Genomic DNA, 20,487 nt, shown 5'->3' with positions numbered 1-20,487 from the left:
ACTGTGTAACGACTAATGCATATTATTTATTTCTTAATCATATAAGTAGTAAAAGTAGCTAACCAGAAGAAAAATGATTAAAACAGCTAATGCTAATTTAACTCCATTAAAATTGATAGAAATGTAAACTGAAATATTAGATATAAATAATGAAAGAAACATTAATTTGAAGTCTACATATTGCAATTATAATATAAGAAAATTAAGGAGATTTGAAGACGCATTTACTATTTTGAAGATTTTAGTTTGTGCTGACTGAAAATATCCAATATATAACAAAATATCCGATATATATATATATCTATCCGGTATATATATATATCAAAATATCCGATATATATCAAAATATCCAATATTTTTGAAAATATGATATTTTCGAACCCTGGTGAGAAAGCATGCCTAGAAAAAGCATGTTCTTAAACTGGAAACAGTTTTCAAATAGTGTATAAATACATCAAAATAGTCATTTTGTATGATAAAAAATGTAGTCATTTAGTTTTTAAATTTGAATAGTGTTTGAAAGTCATTTTTTAGCTCTAGCTTAATGATACAGGTATGGAAATAATGGAAAGGCTTGGTTGATGCATTGACGTAAAATGATGCATTGACGTAATTGCTGCACCCGCAAAAAAGGTGTCAAAAACAATTAAATGCTCAAAAACGCTGCACTTTAAAAGATGATTCACTCAACCATGGTGTATTAGAGTAATAATTACAGAATAAGAAAGCATGTTAAAAGGAAGGTAGAGGAAGAACTGTACATTGTAGCCTCAGTAGCAGAAGTGCCCACAAGGGGGGGATTATGGCGCAAGTTGCGCCATCAAAAAATTTTTTTTTTGGGGGGGGGGGGATTTTTAAAATTTCTTTTATTTATGTGTTTATTGATTTATTTTTAATTTAAATTATTTTTTATTTTATTTTATTTTATTCTTTTATTTTTTATTTCATTTATTTAGTTTGTGTTTGTCATTGGCGTAGCACAGAAATTTTCTAATAAAATAATAATGATAATTAAAAATAATTAAATGCATAAATAAATAAAAAATATTTAAAAGAATTAAAAAAATATTAAAAATAAAAAATAAATAAAAATTATTTTTAAAAAGTAAATAAATAAAATAAAAAAAGAGCTAAACACAAAAGGGGGGGAGAGTTGAGGAAAATTTTGAGGGGGATGGGCACCCCTGCTCAGTAGGATATCCTACTGTTATTCCTGGGATTAGATGTCTTACTGTTGCTCTGAGGCGACGATGTATACTTGCGTATCCATCTGTCCCCCTACCTTTAAAAAAAATGTTTAAAAAACAAGCTGAGTGAAATTGGTTACTGATTTTGAGAGAAAAGTGGGGAATGTTTTGATGCACATGTTTATGCTGCAAAATGTGCAATGTTCATATTTTTGTATTAAAAAGTTTGTTTTCGTGATCACAATTTTTTTTTTAATATTCCTTGTGACGAATATCACAGTACGCCGCATCCCGCCGCCAAGAGAACCAAACGTGAGCAGCCAACAAAAGCAAATGTACCGCCAAAAAAGACGAAAGAAAATAAAAGTGCGTGGATATCCGTGTTTTGCAGTAATTTGTTAACAGACAAAATTTTTGCAATTAATTTAAGCAAGACTTTTGAAATGAGCAAAGTCCACGCGCATACGCAGTCGCAAATTTGTGACATCCACGATTTGACGTAGAGTACAGTTGCATACATCTTCTGACTCATTCAAATTTAAAATTTGGGTTTTTTTTTTTTTTTTTGCTTGGTCATAACATACGTTATTTTGTCTTTTTAGTGAACTTTTAGACAAAACTAGGCATTAAACAAGACAAAGAGTTCCATCAAAAGAAAGATAAATCACCCAACAGTTAAAATTATTCCATAAAATGTAAAATAATCCGCGATTTAAGAAAAAATGTAATTAAACAAAAAGTGAAAAGCTAGATTAAATTAGCCCACAAGTTGTAAAACATTACTTCATGAAAATGTTGAATGCAGAAACTGTAGTAGAATTTATTGCGAAGTTCTAAAATACTTGAAAACAATATAATTTAAAATATAGTATTTTATTACCCAAGTAGTTTTCTTTGCAACAGAGAGAATACAAGGATTGCAATAAAATTTAAATGGCCAACTTCTCACCAAACGAACATAGAATCTTATTATAACATGACGTAAAATTAAGCTTGCCATTATTGTTCCTTGAAAACACAAAACAACGTTGTTTCAATTGACTATTTATGACTTGAAATTCTCAATTCTAAAAATGCGGACAAAGTAATAATATCAATGCAAAAAGATGTGATATCTCAACAAAAACAACCCTGTTGTAAAAATTTCCTACCAAGAAAACCTTTAACTCTTCCCCACAAAAAAGAAAGCCATCATCCTTAACTCAAAAACCCTCATCCTTAAAAAGTCACGATATCTAGTTTGCCCGCCAAGTATCTGCCAAACTAGCATCCTCCCTGTTCTCTTTCATCACACCTACTTCCGTTAGAACCTCCTCCCACCTTCAACTCCTCAGAAATATCGATAGATCCTTTAAATTGTTTATCCTGTTTGGCGGGAAGCTTTTTGCTCACCAAGCAACCACCTCAATTAGAAAAGCTTCCCGCCAAGGTGTGATGAAAGCGGAGAACAGGGAGGATGCTAGTTTGGCAGATACTTGGCGGGCAAACTAGATATCGTGACTTTTTAAGGATGAGGGTTTTTGAGTTTAGGATGAAGGCTTTCTTTCTTGTGGGGAAGAGTTGAAGGTTTTCTTGGCGGGGAAATTTTTACAACAGGGTTGTTTTTGCTGAGATAATTGAACTAACATCAGTAAATACAGGTTTTTCTTTTTTTTTGCTTCCTCATTACTTTCTTTCTGCAAGTGAACTCCAATCTATTCACAGAAAATTCGTGAATTGGAAATTTGGTGTTTCCCAAATATTTCGAACAGTTGACCTTTTACTGTAATTAAAGCTTTTAAGATAATATACAATTATATCAAATATGCCAATATCTATATCTTTATTGTTTAGTTGAAAGAGTTGGACTACAATCGGGGCTGTAAAAGTGAAAGTCGTCTGTAAGCGTCGCTTTGGCAACATGGCCACTCTTCCAAAAATTTAACTTTAAAACATGCCAACACTGTGGCATCTCTTTGGAAAATCACTGCATTTATAAAGATGCTTATAGCGTCACATTTACTTTTTGTGAGGTACACTTTTTTTGGTTATACAGACAGTATAGGTACAGATCTTTAAGTCAGTGTAATCTTATACTAGAATATTTGATGATAACGGGTATAATTTTATCCTTTCAGTATTTAGGAGAAGTGCACAAAATGCTGAAGACCACATTTTTATTGTTTCCTAACTATTGTCTTGGTCGGGGCCTTATGGATATTGCATTTAATGAATATCAGAACTTTTTTCTTTTCAAAACAGGTAATTATTTTATACTTCAAGCCCAGTTTCATAGGTTTCATTTGTTTGACCCTTTGTTATGATTTAATGTTCTTTAAATTCATTCACTAACTGTATTATTGATTCTGGTATCACTTCTAATATGTAATTTTAAATCATTACTTGTTGTGCAAGCTATACTTGTTTAAGTAAATCTCTTTCTTAATCTGATTAGTCTTGACCAATTGATAACCCTACATTTCTTCATTTTGCATTGTACTTTATTTTTGCAGCAACATAGCATTTTATTTATAGAGAACTGAAAAAGTGAACCCAAAAAATTTTGCATTGCAAAAGAACTGTAAAAAAAGACTATTTATTGGTCTCTGGCTTTTGAAAATTTTCAAAATGATATAATCTTCTCCTCATAAAATTTACCCATAGAAAATAGATGGTTTGAAATAATAAAACACTTTTTTCATCTATAAAAAGTGAATTGAAACATATAACAAGTTCAAAATCTAAGATCAAACTTCATAAAGTAGCCACTTTCCAAACAGTAAATGTTGCAAAAATTAAGAATGGTCCAATAAGAGTTGTGAAGTTTGGGCACACAACATTACACAAAAACAAAGACAGTTGTTTTACTACCCCATAATTACAGAATTGTTTTTTTTTTTCTAATTTTCATTACAATGCTCACACGTTTGGGAAAACAAAATTTTGCAGAGAAAAAATATTTTTAAAAGGTTTTGGAAAGATAAAAGTGTATTAAGCTAAATTGATTTCAAATGACTCTGAAATGCTAAGTTGTCTGCATATTTTAATTTTTACTGTATCAGTTCCTTTTTACATCATATTCTGTGCAGAATCTGGCAAGATTTTTAAAATGAGAGTTTCATCAGAAAATAATTTCTATTTTCATGATTTACGTCTCGTAATGTAAATATTTAGTTTATCTTCCATTAATTTGCAAGTTAATCAATTAGATTAGATAGATAAAATTATTGGTGATAAATACGTCATGAAAACATACTCGTCTCTTAGTTTGTAATTTTCAACATTAAATGTCAAAATGAAAGTAATTTTCTTTTTTATATTTATCTTTTTGTTATTACTGATTTTTTTTTGTATATATTTATTTATTTATTTTTAATATAAATTTATAGTATAAAGATTTCGTATGAACTAATATCTAAGTTTTGTCATATAATTCATCTGTTTGCAGATTTGAATTATGTTTAAATTAAACTGTCATATTGTTCTTGCACTCAAAACGAAATAACTTATGTTGTTGGTTCATTATTCTTTGTTGTTACTTAAAGGTCAGTATGACAAAATGAAGTCTCCTTTCGCATGGGATCTAGTGACCCGTAATTTGGTCGCCATGGCATTTTCAGGACTGGCTTTCTTTTTCATTACTCTGCTCTGTGAGTTCAACTTTTTCAGGAAACCAAAGTAAGTGCTTCAGACATATGTCATAGTCCCTTATTGAGTCTTATGTATTTTTTTACTTTTAAGGACTCCGAACAAGCTGTTTTTACTTCCGTTTACTGGTACTTTCCTGAACCCAAGGTCCTATAAATGTTGCTCTTTGAAAAAGTATATACAGTAGCATACCTTTGCGATGAAACCCTATAAAACGTAACTCCCTATAAAGGGCACAACTTTTCAGAAGTAAGGAATAAGTTTTTCAGTTTCAAAAGTACTTCATCTCACCTTCAAACATAACTATTCTTGGGCAAATTAAATTTTGGAATAGATTTTCATCATGCTATCTTCATTTAAAGTTTTTAAATGATAAATGTTTTCATAAAAAAGCACCACATTGTTCTTGAAAATGCAGCAGCTGTTAGGCAAACCATGAAGCTAGTAAAAGTGTGCAACAATGCACTTTCTTTTCATTTTAAAACATATTTGAATGACAATATACTAAGTTGCATAATGAAATCAGAAAATTCATGATCAATTGGAAAACGATAGTGTTAATCGATTCAAGTGTTTAAGAAAAAGGAATTGCTTTAATAAGTATGTTTATAATTTATTATGTTATTATTTCTTAAAAATTAACTTGAATTGGGGAAGGAAGGAGTCTATGGTGGCCACAGGTCCCAATTTTCGAGACCATGTCCAAATATTTGTATTTAAGATCATTTAATCGATAATGACGTAAAAATCTCCTATTACACAGCCCACTTTTGAAAAATACGAGGCGTGTTTTTAAAGTAAGTTCCGTTTTTATATAAAAAAAAGAACGAGTACAGATAGAGCTAAGTAATTTAGTGCACAAAAATCTACCACCCTTACGCTATTTTTTCGACATTGCTCCCGTGATTTTCCAAGCATTTGTCATAGCGTGGTGCAGGTTTTTGTATACCTATTCGTACAAAGTTACCGCCCGTTTAGTCAACCATGAGGACTCTTACAGGGCTTTGGCTGGGGGCGTTTTTGAACATCCTCTGGTCTGCCCTCACCTCGCTCGCAACATCTTTCATTTGTTTCGGCATCTAAAGTCTTTCGTAGGTGGTCTGTGGCACAACAGCAATAATGAGCTCAGAGAACATGTTATCCCATGGCTGACTACACAGGCGGCAATTTTCTATGAATAGGTATACAAAAACCTGTACCACGCTATGACAAATGCTTGGAAAATCACGGGAGCAATGTCGAAAAATAGCGTAAGGATGGTAGATTTTTGTGCAATAAATTTCTTTGCTCTATCTGTACTCGTTCTTTTTTTATATCGAAACGGAACTTACTTTAAAAACACGCCTCGTATGTCAGCATGGGGGGTTCTGCCCACCTAATCTCCCCTCTGACCCTCCCACATTTTTGGTGCCTATGCGTGCAGTTTGTTGACTTAAGTTTCCTTGTTGTCCATCTATCGTCTGCTTCGTCCTTCAGGGACATCCAGCTGCCAGATTATTCCCTCGACATCGAGGACGATGATGTTGCGGCCGAGCGGAAGAGAGTCTTGACTGGACAGGCCAATTCAGATGTACTGCATCTCATCGATCTCACAAAAGTACGTCATTTCCTTTCCCTCGTTAAAACTCTTCTTAAATTGGTTGGGTATTGGGCAAGCGTGGACGTGCGCAATAGGGTGGTGCAAAAAAACTTTTTTTCAGCTAGAGTCCAGGACACCCCCTATTTTTTTTTTACACTTACTAATAGCATTATACTGTAAAAGTATTAGCTTCTTACTCAAATTCTAAGACGGTGGTCGATGACCCCTTAATTTAACATTAGCCGTAGCATAGAAAATGCCACAAATTGTAATGTATATGCATACTAGCTGTACCCAACGCGCGTTGCTACGCCAACAAAAAAAAATATACTGATTATACTGATTTTCATGACAATCGGTTGAACGGGGCAGAAGTGACTACTCTGCAGTGCCACCTGGTGGCGAGTGGCTTCAATGAGCATATTATGCACCTTCTCCGTGGAAAAAATACATATATATAGCAATTTTCATAATAATCGGTCCAGGTATGCAGTGAAGCCGTGACTATACTCAAATTTTGTACTCACGCAGTTTGCAAGATCAATCCATCGCTAAAAATATCAAATAGAAAAAGTTTTAAATCCCCCCGTTGCATGAAAAGCCATAAAACAATAAAGAAAGAATTTATTTGTTCAAACTCAAGAAAAATGGCAACAGCTAACTTCTTATCAATTTATCCAATGGATAGTGACTTAAATTGGAATAAAAAAGGAACTATCGATCGGATTTTTTTCGAACTGGTCTATAAACATTCCCAGTACCAAAAATAACAAACGGTGAAAGTTTCAGCCAAATCTGCCGGGTAGTTTTTGAGTTCAGGGATGACATACAGACAAACATTTATTTTTATATATATTGATTTCTAGTGTATGTTATAATATGTAGCATTGTTTTTTCAGTTCAAAGTATTTTTTCAACCCCTCTCCCCACATTATTGAAGTTTGAGCAACCTCTTTCAGTTGTAATAGGAAGCTAAAATTCTTCCAGTATATTGCTATCCACAAGTCCGAAAATATTGAGGGGTGTCCCGGTATCTAGGAGAAACTTTTTTTTTTACATGTATTTTTGAACCACCCTAGTGCGCAATCTTTTTTCTGACGACGAAGTAAAGCGAACGCAATTTAGGTTAAGCAGTTAGGTATTGCAGTCAAGCCAGGACTAAAGCAGAACTACAGGCAATAGACCAGCAGACTGGTTGTCAGATCCAGACAGGGCTGGATTTGGAAGTATGGAGGCCCCAGGGCAATGAAGGAGTGGAGGCTTATAATCAGGGTTCGAAAAGATCATCATATTTTCGAAAATATATCCGGTACTTTGACATATATCCGAATATTTTGATACGTATGTATACTATATCCAACATTTTCGATCAGCACTTTAATAGTAAATACATCCTGAAGTTACTGCTATTTATATTTGTATATTATTATTATTATAATTTATAGGGGAGAAAAAATGTAAAATTTGCTGACCCGTGAAAGTTGGGATATTTTGTAAAAATTTTATTGGGGGGGGGTCTTTGTTGTGTAGGCCCCAAGGCAGTAGCCCAGCCTGCCCTCCCCTAAATCACGCCCTGCATCTAGAGACTGCAGTTTTGACACTTGTTATGGACTCACCAGTCTGGAATAGGGAATAACCAGGCTGGAGGTAGATGGCATCTCCTTGAAGCTGAAAGTACCAACAAACTAGAAGCTAAAGTAAATTTCTCATACCGGCAAAATTCCACAACAAAAGTACGACTGGATCAGTAATTTACTGCTTGATGCCTAACTTTTGTGATTCATACAAAAGTAATTTTCTTTTCCTGCTGGAATGTATTGAAACATTTTTTGCAAACTTGAAACTTCAAAAAGAATTACATACTAAGATACAGTACAACTTTGGGTTTTATTTTATTTTATTTTTCTCCTTTTTTTATGGCTTATTCTATCAGAAGTAAACATTAGGTATGGCCAGCAGATGTTGGCTGGGAAGCTGGGAGAAAGTTCTAATTCTTCAAAGGGTGCCATGAATCAGAAAAGTTTGGGAACCCATGGACTAAAGTATGTGTAAATGACATTTAAATAGTGAAATAGTGGAATGAAATTTTTTAATGTCATGCACATAGAAATTGGGAGATGAGCAAATTTTGCTACTTCTAAGTTACCCATGAAGATTACGCAATATGCAGCCAGAGGGTATAACTAAAGCTAAAAGAATATTTTGTCAATGTGTGAAAATGAATAAAATGAACTGAAACTTATTTGTTGCGTATTTTAACCATATTCTACTTCAATACGTTTGACAGGTAAAAAGTAAACTTTGAAACTTCTAATATTGATTTTAATTTTCATAAAGACACTTTCTTTCAGTATTATAATGCTTTAAATATTGTTTAACTACTCTCATCTGCTCTTTTTTTGTTTTCCAGATTTATAACTCCAGAAACATGAAAAAGCTCATTGCTGTAAATAAATTGTGCCTGGGTGTGCCTGAAGGAGAGGTAAAAACATCTTCTGAAGTATTTAACGCGTTACATTTTCATTTTAATAACCCACACAACTATACCACATCCTCATATACAGTGGCTCCCAAAAGTGTTCGTACACCTACGACTTTCAATGAAATAGGCCCTTATCCATTGGTTAGAATTAATATTTCGGAATAGGTATTTTATTGTAAGATCTATGATCTATTTTTAACAAAACTACCCAAAAATTTTTAATAAAACATTAAAGCTTATTTTTTAAAAAATCAAAAACCAAAAAGCGCCGGAAATTTTATCTCACAAAAGTCTTCGTACACTTTGAAAAAATGTCAAAAAATTAGTAAATAATCTAACTTTTTACTAAGTTATTATTTAGTAGAATATCATGCAGTAACAACAACAGCTTTTAAACGTCTGGGAATAGATTTCATTGTTTGTTTCTTTCTTTTTTTGTGCAATTTCTGAGTAAGTGTTCAGCCGCACTACGAGTCTTACTGTTTCTAGTTCGCTTTTCGTTTCAATGGTGTATTTTCGTAATCTAGCCACCAGATATCTCCAAATATGTTCCATTAAGTTTAAATCTAGCGATTGAGGAGATATTTCCAAGCTTAAGGACAAATTTTGAGGCACCAAACGCGAACATGTGCTTCTTATCGTTATCTTGATAAAAAAACAAAGTTGTTTCTGATTACCAAATTTTGGGGTAATAGTTTTAAATTGCTTTTTAAAATATTTAAATGAACAGCATAATTCATTATTTCATCAAAAAATACCAAATTTCTAAGTCCTGATGCTGAGATGCACCCTCACACAAGAACATCTTCACCGTTCTGATTAACCAATCCAACTAAGTTCTTAAGATTAAATTCCTCTTTTTTTCTTTCATTTACAATTATACAACAATTTAACCCAAAATGTTGAATTTATTTTCGTCTATAAATAAGACGTTGTTCCAAAACGTATTGAGCTTATTTAACATTGATTTTACAACGGAAAGTGTAAGCTTACTGTTTTTCGCACGAACAAGAAAATTTCTGCGGGAAGAGGTCCCATTTAATCTAGCTAATCCGAGAACTTTTCGAACAATTTTAGGTAAAAATTAAACGTAAAATGTTTCATTCAATTCTGTAGAAACTTTTTCAGTTCTGAAATGTGTATTTTTCATATTTTTTTTAACTGTAAACCTCCGATCACGCTTTGTTAACTTTGCCAGGTGACCTTTTCTTACCTTGTTTTCGATCCGATTCTTGTCTTTACAGCATTTTATCAAGTACTTCACTACGGAATGGTATAAATTAACTAATTTAGAGACATTTCAAATCAATTTACGGCTACTGTGAGGGAAAAAACCAAATTTCGAATCGTGTTTGTTGTTTTTTACGCATACCTGCCATTATAAAATAATAAGCAGAATATTAGGGAATAAAAACACAAAAAAATAAAGTCAAATGACTTTACAGTATCATTACAATGCAAAAATGATAAAAAAAACCCACATATGATAATTTTAATTATGAATTTATTCGAAACTATTTCAGTGTACGATGACTTTCGTGGCGTATTTTTTCTCTGTCTCTTCGTTTTTTGACAAATTTCAAAAATAAAATCTGGCAATATTCCAAAAAATACTACTGGGTTTTATTCACAATGGCATAGGAATGGTGTGAAAAAAAATTGGACTTCATATTCGAATTCAGTTTTGTGTTATTTTGGTTTTACTACAAAATTTCAAGGTGTACGAACACTTTTGGGAGCCACTGTAAATAATAGCTGATGATCGAGTAACTCGCGTGTTTCAACAATGAAACTCGCACCACAGCATGATCGTTTGATAACATGTTTTGGTATGTTTAACACGCAGGGAAAAGCTTTATTTTGACAAGGCTGAACTCGATCCGGCAACTTGACTGTTTTACTGGTAAGACTAATTTCAGGGGAATGAAGAAATGAAAGAATGCTCAACAATAAGCGCTACCTACTGGAGTTTAGGGTTCATCCCCTGGTGTTAGGGTTAAAATTTCAAGTATCAAAATATCATCAAACAGGCAACGCCTTCGTTCAAATGTAGAAGTAATTTTCACCCGTCATACCTTGACGGGCGACTTTCTAGTTTATACATAATAATGATTAACTTAAGTTAATCATGAATGACTCAGAAACAAAAATTTTCTTTTTTTCTTCTATATATCCCTCAAATTACGAGCTTTTTTTTTAAATGTGTTAAAAATAACTTTTTACTATTTATTGTTTTTTCTTATTATTTTACATTATGGATTTTCTTTCTCATACATATGAAAATAGTAATTAACGAGTTGTAACTTATCAAACTCAAACTCCTCATATGTATTTGAATTCATAAAGGGTTGCTAAATAATGCACAATTTTACGTGTGTACAGTTTCATGTAACTTTACCTGATGAATTATGTTTAAAGAGTTATTCCAAAAATATTATGCAACAAAATAGATCAAAACAATTCTAAACATCTTATTATCTAATATCATGCAATCACATGACTTCTTATTAATGTTGCCATTTCAGTGTCTGGGATTGCTGGGCGTGAATGGAGCCGGAAAATCTACTACATTCAAAATGCTGACCGGTGATACGAAAGTTACAGCTGGAGATGCTTTCTTAAATGGCTTCAGGTGACAACCTAAGAATTTATTTCCTCTCTCTTTTTTGCGTAGTGTGTGGTTGTGGTTTAAACAACACTCACATTCTATGTTTTTATGTCACGAATTTGAACAAAAAAATTAAAATAAGTGAATAAAAATGCTGCTACAGATTTTAGAAATTGTTTTAAAAGTTCGGATTTGGCTTTTTTCGTGTAACTGGCGGGAAATAATTCAAAAAGCATTGTAACATTATATGGTGGTTGGCCAAGTTTTCATCAAATACTATAAAACGCTAGCACAGCCAGAAATACTTTCTGGTGGGGATTTTTGATTCAAAATACCTTTTGGGTTTTTTTTTTTTTTTTTGATGAGAATTGCTTTCGGGAAGGGTTTTTTTAGTCAAAAATACCTTCTGGAAAGGTTTTTTTGATGAAAAATACCTTCTGAAGAGGGTTTTTAATCAAAAAACCCCTTTTATATGCATAAACTACTGTGTCAGAATTTGCATGTATGTTAAAACCAATGGCTCGGGGGGGGGTCATCCCCCCCCCCCCTCCCCGTTGCTGTGCTACTGCTATAAAATAATTTAAATAGAAGTAGATGCATGCATTAAAAAATGTATTGAAACATATGTAAAATTAATTTTATATGTGATCTGACCAGATAGAATACTTTAATACTTTCAAAACTGGATATGAAATGCAATGCCTTAAATGCAGAACCCTTTTTCCCCCCAAGATTTTTTTTAATCAGCTGAAAGGAAATAAGTTGTCGAAACTGATTTAAATCATAATACAATAGGTTATTTGTCATAGAATATGAATAAAATCAAGTTGGCATTATTTAGGTAGCAACGGGAATGCAGTAAATTGAGAAAGGTAATATACGGGAAGAAACAACACACTAACAGCATTAAAGAAAATAGAGACCAATGAGAAAAACTTTAAAAAGGGAAAAACCTTAAATACATGAGACATTAAATCAGGGTTCTACTGTACCATGCCAAGAATATTCATTATTATGCAACTTGAAGTTAAAAACTTCATTAAAAATGTATCTTCACTGTTATTGTGCAGCATAAATATACATTGGGCCCTCGTATTCTCCTTTTGCATTTAAATTTTTTGGTACATAGTGAAATCCTGGTATGACAAGTCCCATAGGTCGTGTACCACTAGTCCCACATAAGTTGAAAGCGAAAGCTTTTAAATGAAAATTAGCATACGCATCAAAAAAGTATCATATCATACTTCAAAATGCAGCTGTAATGCAAACCATAATGCTAGTGTTATTACAGGTTGACTTTTGGTTATGAAACATTTATTTGTGAATGATAACTCAGCTGTTTCAATTAAGCTTTAATACTCATTGGTGTTGAAAGTTGTTCTGATGTGCAAAGAAATTGATATATTCTGAAAATTCTGTTCTAAATTTGAAATGATCTGTATGTAATGCAAAACCTCTGTTCCCAAGGTGTGTGTCATACTGCCGTAGGAAGGTGAGGGGCAGTATCTGCAGAAGTGAGTTTGAGATGTTTAAAGAAATGCTTTTTGGATGCCATACTAATAGTAGGAAAGTGTTGGAATTCGACTTTTTCATCATGCTTAATTTTCAGCTTGAATCAAATTACCTATCTTGTACAATAAATCTAAAGTACAGTAGATGACAAAAATAAAGAATGGAAAATTTGCAAATACTGCGCTTTACCATCCCATGTCAGTTTGACTGTCTTCTGCTGGACTTAAATTCCGATACAACAAATAGTATTTGTGTCCCTTGAAGTTCCTTGTAATGGGATTTCACTGTACGTTGAATATGGTTTGTTTTTCAGTTGCAGTTTAATTCATACATTTCACTCTTCCATTATTTTTATCAATTTTGTATTAATGTGTCTTCTTGCAGTCTACTGTTTTAATTTTTTTTTTCTAAATTGCTTTAGCATAAAGAAAGATTTGCGAAAAGTGCAGCAGTTTATCGGTTACTGCCCCCAGTTTGATGCACTGTATGATGAATTGACAGCTAGAGAGCACTTGAAGCTCTACTCTAAGTTCCGAGGCATCCCACCAAATGAAGAAGACAAAGTAAGTTTTTGTATTACAGTGAAGGTTTATGTTTATAGGTTTTTGAAAGGACTGTATGAAAAAAGCATACAAAGGAAAAAACATATAATAAGTATAGGTTAATGTGTATTAGACTTTGCAGGGACCAATTTTTAAAATGTATAATTGATAAAAAAAAGTATAAAAGAAACGTATAAACGGTGCTTCATTGTATTTTTTTTTCGCTAACTGATAAAAGGCTGTCTATAAATGAGGTCACACTTTTTTTCAAAAATTTTGCCCCCATCCCAGCCCTTTTCCCCTACACGTCAAAGTGTCTTTGTTTGTCAAGAGATCTTCTAATAAACATGGGACAACATGAGAAAGGAAGGAAAACTATAAACCAAGAATTTTTTGTTATCATTACTTGATTTATTTTATTAATTGCATCTGTTTCCCAATTATTTTTTAAGTATTTGGCTCCAAATTCGTGACCAAGGGCGCCCATATGCAAAATTGTAAGGGGAGGGGCTCAGATATTTTCCCCGTGGTTTAGCAGGATATTTTCCCTGTGGAAACTGATTTTAGTGCAGATTAATTTTTAAATTTTGATGTTTTTAATAAATGATTCATTAACGACTGGAGAAGAAATGTTTTTACATTTTTGCAAAGAAAAAAGCACTAAAAGCAAGGAGTTTTTAATTTCTAAGGGGGACGTGAGCGCTACTTGCCCCCCCCCCCCTCATAGGAGCGCCCTTGTTGTGACGTTGCGACTAATTGTGGCTTCCGATTTAATGTAATGACGGTCCACGCTGGTCTGCTTCGCGGGCCACATGTGGCCCAGGGGTCGTAGGTTGGGCACCCCTGAATGACATTAATACTTTCACTGGATTCCTGATGAAGCCTTGATTTGTTAACTTTTTCATTTCATAAAAGTAAGTTTTACAAAATAATTTCTTTTTTCTTGAAAATTTTGAAGTTTAACATACATTTTTGAAAGACTTGTGTGAATGCATTCAGAGTAGGAACTTTCAAATGCCTTGTAAGGAAATGTGTTGAACAGTTGCGACATTCTGTGCAGGTAATCGAGTGGGCCTTGAAGAAGCTGGACTTGGTGAACTATGCTGACAGAGTAGCTGGCACCTACAGTGGAGGGAACAAGAGGAAGCTGTCCACTGCCATTGCTCTTTTGGGAGCACCTGCCATTATTTTCTTAGTAAGTCTTTCTTTCCTTTGATAAATACTTCTGTGAATGAATTTCAAAAGTTCATGATGTCCCATTACGCTGAGGAATAGACTTTTGGCTATCTGAGATGTCTCTCTTTTTTTTTTTGACTAACTGAATCTCAGTTTTTGTCGATCACATCAAGTTTTTAAGCTGGATTGAGCTTGAAGTGACCAATTCACAAAGTATAGAATTTTTTTTTTTTTTTCGATGTAAGACAAAGGAATTAGGTTCGCGATAATTACATACGCATTTTTTAAAATTACAGTCGGACCTCCATATATCGAAGTAGCAAATTGCCGGAAAAAAATTCGATATATAGAAATTTAGATCTATAGAAACGATCGTATTTTATCATAAAAATATCCTAAAACGTTAAAATTAAAGCTAATTTTCGTGCATGAAACCCAATTTCTAATTTATACGAGCATCGGATTAAACGAAAGTTAATAACTGAAAAAGTAACAGAAATTACATTTTTGTGCCTTCATACATCTTCATTCTTCGGCAGTTCAACTTGATTCGCAACATGAGGGGATTTTCGTTTTGACAATGTAATCGAGAGAAAAGTAAAAAATAAATCTACTTAACTTGAATGATTTTTACTGCAGCTAAAAAGACTAGGAATGATAATCAACAGACAAAAGGGATAACTTGAAACTGATTTTACAGTGTTACTGGTTACAACTAAGATTTGAAATGAACTCGAGGGAATTTAAGAACTCCATAACGGAACAACGACCTATCTATACTCACCCCTCAACCTCAGATTCCTTATGAGTTTCGTAGCAACCTTTAGTGAACATAATGTTCTCCCCCAACGTTCATTTTTCATCAGATAAACAGTCTAAAGCGGAAAAAAACTTCGAATATTTTGAAAAATAATTTCGATATATAGAGATTTTTTCGATATATAGAAACAGTTTTTCTATGTAATGAACATTGAAATTTGCTGGGATTTCGATATATAGAAAATTTCGATATGTGGAAGTTCGATATATGGAGGCTCGACTGTACATTTCTATGTTACTGATAAGCACGAAATTATTTTACATTTCTTACTGAATTTTAACTTTTTGCCATGACACTAAAGGGAATTAAAGTTTCACAAATAACAATAATCCGGAAAATAAATGCCTTATTTCAATTTGAGAAGATTTATATCAGCCACTAAGAGAGAGCAGGGGGAGTTCTTGTGATACACTCTACCAATGAAAATGGTCCAGGGCCTCCGAGAGCCAAGGTTAACTTCTTACTCAAATTTTCTGTCGGTGCTCTATGCCCCCTCAATTTAACATTAGCCGTAGCATAGAAAATGCCAAAAATTTAAAAAAATTTCATTTTCCCAGCTGTTTTTTTGTAAATGATTATTTTATTGCAATGTGTATGCATATTATTACTGTATATTATAATATGTAGCACTTTTTTCAGTTCAATGTATTTTTTTAACCTCCCTCCCCATATGTTGGAAGTTTGGGGGTGGGGGTTGAGCACCCTCTTTCAGTTGAAATAGGAAGCTAAAATTCTTCCAGTAGATTGCTATCCACAAGTCTAAAAATATTGAGGGGTGTCCCGGTATCTAGGAGAAACTTTTTTTTTTACATGTATTTTTGAACCACCTCAACGTAGACTCCAAGCCAGTCCCCTAGTTTCTGACGAGGCTGACATGGCCTCTCGTCAGCCCTAAAATAGTCACATAGGGTGTAGAGAGAGAAAAACTTGAAGTGGTAGGAAAAAACTATAACGTGAGTTCTTTCCACTACTCAATAATCGTTTGGCCTATTAAGACTTTTGTGCCAAAAAAAAGTCAACCAAACCAACCATAAAATGAAGAAAAAATTGTTATTATTAAAGGTAAATGGGGTATTCCGAGAAAATTTTGATTTCCGGTGCCTCATGGTTTTCTAATTAGGGTAACGATAAGTGAAGTTCAAACTGTCAGGAAGTTGAAGAAATGCAAAGCCTTGAGTGAGCATGAACTCAAACATCCACTCACATCTTAGCTTTGCATTTTGAGTGTATTTGCAGTGATGTAGGGAGCTCCAGTTAAGCTTTGAAAAGCTATTTTCTGTGATTTTTTTGAGAATGTCTGCTTTGCTTGTATTTAGTCGTTTGTTTTATGTTTCTCTAAAATATACAGTATTATGATTTGGAAATGACTCAAACAAAATGAAGGAATTTGAGAGCTAGTCACAATTTGGATAAACAGAACTTCAGATGATTCAATATGGAAAGAAAAAAAGGTTTTGTATTGTATTAGAATTAAAAATGTATTAGAATTTAAAATATATACATGTTATTAAAGCAGGTTATTGCAATTTTATGTTTCTTGTTTCTTAAATGTGACATTAATAGGAAAACAATGTCTTACGCTTATAAAATTAAATTCTGTACTTTATTGAAAATTAGAGTAAAGGAAACAATATAATTTTTTTCTCAAGTTTTGTGTAAGAATCTTTATCTATCTTTTATTATTATTTATCATTTTTATTGTATTTTTTCCTCCCATTATTTTATCCAGATAAATACTGCTTCATTTATTTGGGGCTCTGAAACACTGTTATGTTTTCATCTGCTGAAAGCTTTCATTCACATTTGAACCAAAAATAAAATCGAACAATTTTCTCCCCCAATTTCTTAGGATGAGCCCACCACTGGCATGGATCCTTATACGAGACGTTTTCTCTGGGATCTCATCATAGAGCTTGTTAAAAGTGGGAGATCCGTTGTCCTGACCTCTCACAGGTGATATGAAATTTCTAGTTTGTGATCTTGCTAAAGTTTGCTTTGCAGTATGCTTTTTGTCACCAAAATAGGTTTAGTGCAGATTTTAAGGATTCTTAATTTATGTAGTACAGCCTGAGCACAAATGATAGACCCAATTTAAAAAAGTCGTATTTTTGAATCTACTGATCATAATAAGTGATACATAAATGTAAATAGAAATATACAGTAGGCGCCGCTTAATGTGATCACAGTTAATGTTATCATTCGCTTAATATTATCAGAATCACGAAGTCCCTGAACACTTGTATGTTAACAAACATTAAAAAAGTTGGATATTGTAATCAGCCTCTTCGTTTATTGTTATCACTTTTTCATAAACTTTCAATGTTTTCCCCGTTATTGTTCTTCAATTAACAGAAATACATAGGCAAACCTTGACCAGACTAACTTTCTGTGTAGCATTTTGTGATTTTCAATAGCAGTTCAAAATTTTTCTAGGAATGAAGCTACAGAAACTTCGCCCCCAGTGACCACAGACTCCCCCTAAGAGAACTTTCTTTTAAACCTAAAAAAATTCAGTCGCTGGACATGTTGCAGGCATTGATGTAGGACCTCCATTGTTGCCATTACTTTGTAAACGTTAAACAATTGTGTCGAGATTGAAAACAATGCGAAGTTAAATTAAAATTTAAACAACATGCAAAACCATGCTGGAAAAGATATAAAAGCTGAATGTGCTTTGAAACTGGTTTACGGAAGTCAGGGAAAACGGTCCTATTTTACTTCACCTATTACTATGTGATTAAAAATTGCATAATTTGGCTTTAACTTTTTATAATTCAGATATTTCCATTCTGTTAATTTAATAATTTATAATTTAAAACTGCGTTCAGTTGACTCATTGCAATTTTAATTTGAGGTTGCCAAAATAAAGGCACCTTAATTGCAAAAAAAATCCTTATTTTGTGTCTCCTGGATTATTTTCGTTTATTGTTATCAAATTATATCTGTCCCAAAGTGATCATATTAAGCGGCGCCTACTGTACCAAGTATTTTTAGTTGCAAATGCTCTATGTGTGAGCCTTTTGTTGCACAACAAATGTGTAATCTGTAATCCAGTTCGTTCCAGTTAAAATAAAAAATGTGCCGCGTGACCTTTGATGGAAAAGTACTGAATTTTGGCACCTTGAATTCAAATTATGTTTTTCAGGATTTTGATTGTGATAGGAGCCGTCTGTAGAAACAAGAAACCCAACAAGTAGGGGTTTAACTCAAGTCCTGATTGCAAAAAACAACATTTGAATTCAAGATCTCAAAATTCACATGAATGCCGGGGGCTGAATGCTGTTTATTATTAGCATGCTTCTAAGCAAAACATTCCTTGCCCTTATAATTTTGTCCGTTTTATTAAAGTAAAATAGACTTTTAAATTGCTAATCTATCTGACCCAATTCTCTATAAACTGTATAACTATTTCAGCAGTCAACAATAAGTTGTACAGTTGAAACATACTCCTTTTTCTACACTGGGAACAAAACAGCATTTGCAGACAAATTTAATTTTGAGACTGTTTCTCACCCTAATACTTAAGCTTTTAAAAGCAAAATAGTTTTTGGAGTAAAAAATAGTACCAGGCTGCCCTCAAAAATGTAGATGCAATGCAAACCATTTAGTGCCTATTTAATTGTCAATGATAATTAAATGGCATTATTTGAAACTTAATACTCGATTTAATTATTCTGATGTACAAATGTATTGATACAATCTGAATATTATTTTATAAATTTATGAAATGATCTACATAACACCAGAATCTTTGTAACGCAAAACTGGTCTTGAGGTGTGCGTTATAACCAGGGTTGTGGAGTCCGAGTCGGTCATTTTCCCACGAAGGCTGCAACTCTGCCAGTGCTTGCGGAGTCGGAATAGGACTGATTTTGGGGTGGAGGAGTCTGAGTTTAAGGATCTAAAATTCCCGAAGCCAGAGTTGGTTATTTTTCCTCCGACTCCGCAACCGTTGATTATAACGGACTTCTGCTGTGTTACCTTTTAGGGCCTTGGTGGCCTGATCGGTAGGGCATCGGACTTGTGACAGGAGGGTCCCGGGTTCGATCCCAGCCGGTCGAAGATCCGCTGTCTTCATTAATGGTGACTGGGGGGTCGTTAAATATGCTCGTGGTCACAAAGTCCTCCAAGTGAAACGATACCTCTGGGGATGATAGACCAGGAATTGCTCGGCTTCTAGTCTGGATCAAAAAATCAGAGCTGTCTTCAGGGTCCAACTGGTTAAACCACAAATAGTGATAGGTACGGGGGACCCTGGAGTGAAAAGTGTTACCTTTTGTAATTTACTTGATGACTTGCCAGGGTTACCACGCCACAGGAAAACCTGCAGAAACAGGAAAAATACAGGAAATTTTAAAAACAACAAAAACATTGAAAATCTGGGGAAATATATATATTTTTTTTAATTGAAGTTGAAAAAAATCAATGCCCAAATGTATCAACTACCAAAAAATAAATAAGTTACAATAATAATAATTTTTATAAACTTCAGGAATAAAGTAAAAATTAAAAAAAATTTTGCTTATAAAACTTTTTTGTTTGTTTCTTTGTTTGTGTAAGTAAACATTAAAATAAATATCATAAAAGCAAAATCTTTTTATTGTTTTATTTAACATGCGTCTTGAATTTTATGATAATTCAATTTAGAGAGCATGAAATTGGTAGTCAATATTCATTGTTCTGCCTAACTTTTACTCTTTTAGGTCCAACTAATGAATGGGTAAGATTAGACCTTTTTTTCAGGAATAAAAAGCTTTTTTTTGGGGGGGGGGTGATGAAATTATCAAGAAATTAACATTCTTTTTCAAATATCAGTGTATGCTCGTTTGTTAATGTTGCATTTTCATACAAGGAAATTTTTTTCCAAAAATGAGTGGCAACCCTGCTTGCCCATAGACTAATAATAAGAATAGACCGAGCTATGGCAACCCTTTTGCTGCTCATAAACCAAACC

General features: G+C 33.2%; 1 protein-coding gene across 1 annotated transcript in view; it reads left to right on the top strand.

Annotated features, from left to right (window-relative positions):
* LOC129232628 (ATP-binding cassette sub-family A member 2-like) overlaps nt 1-20,487 on the top strand; it is a 209,429-nt gene that overhangs the window by 178,855 nt on the left and 10,087 nt on the right. The window contains exons 39-46 of the mRNA XM_054866761.1: nt 3,305-3,428; nt 4,712-4,844; nt 6,291-6,411; nt 8,804-8,875; nt 11,401-11,507; nt 13,417-13,558; nt 14,598-14,732; nt 17,383-17,486. Coding sequence (XP_054722736.1) covers nt 3,305-3,428; nt 4,712-4,844; nt 6,291-6,411; nt 8,804-8,875; nt 11,401-11,507; nt 13,417-13,558; nt 14,598-14,732; nt 17,383-17,486 — 938 coding nt within the window. The remainder of the gene's footprint in view (nt 1-3,304; nt 3,429-4,711; nt 4,845-6,290; nt 6,412-8,803; nt 8,876-11,400; nt 11,508-13,416; nt 13,559-14,597; nt 14,733-17,382; nt 17,487-20,487) is intronic.

The sequence above is a fragment of the Uloborus diversus genome, unplaced genomic scaffold (assembly GCF_026930045.1).
Source record: "Uloborus diversus isolate 005 unplaced genomic scaffold, Udiv.v.3.1 scaffold_13, whole genome shotgun sequence".
Lineage (NCBI taxonomy): Eukaryota > Metazoa > Arthropoda > Arachnida > Araneae > Uloboridae > Uloborus > Uloborus diversus.
The sequence above is the reverse complement of the archived record's forward strand: the minus strand, read 5'-3'. Positions and strand labels throughout refer to the sequence as shown.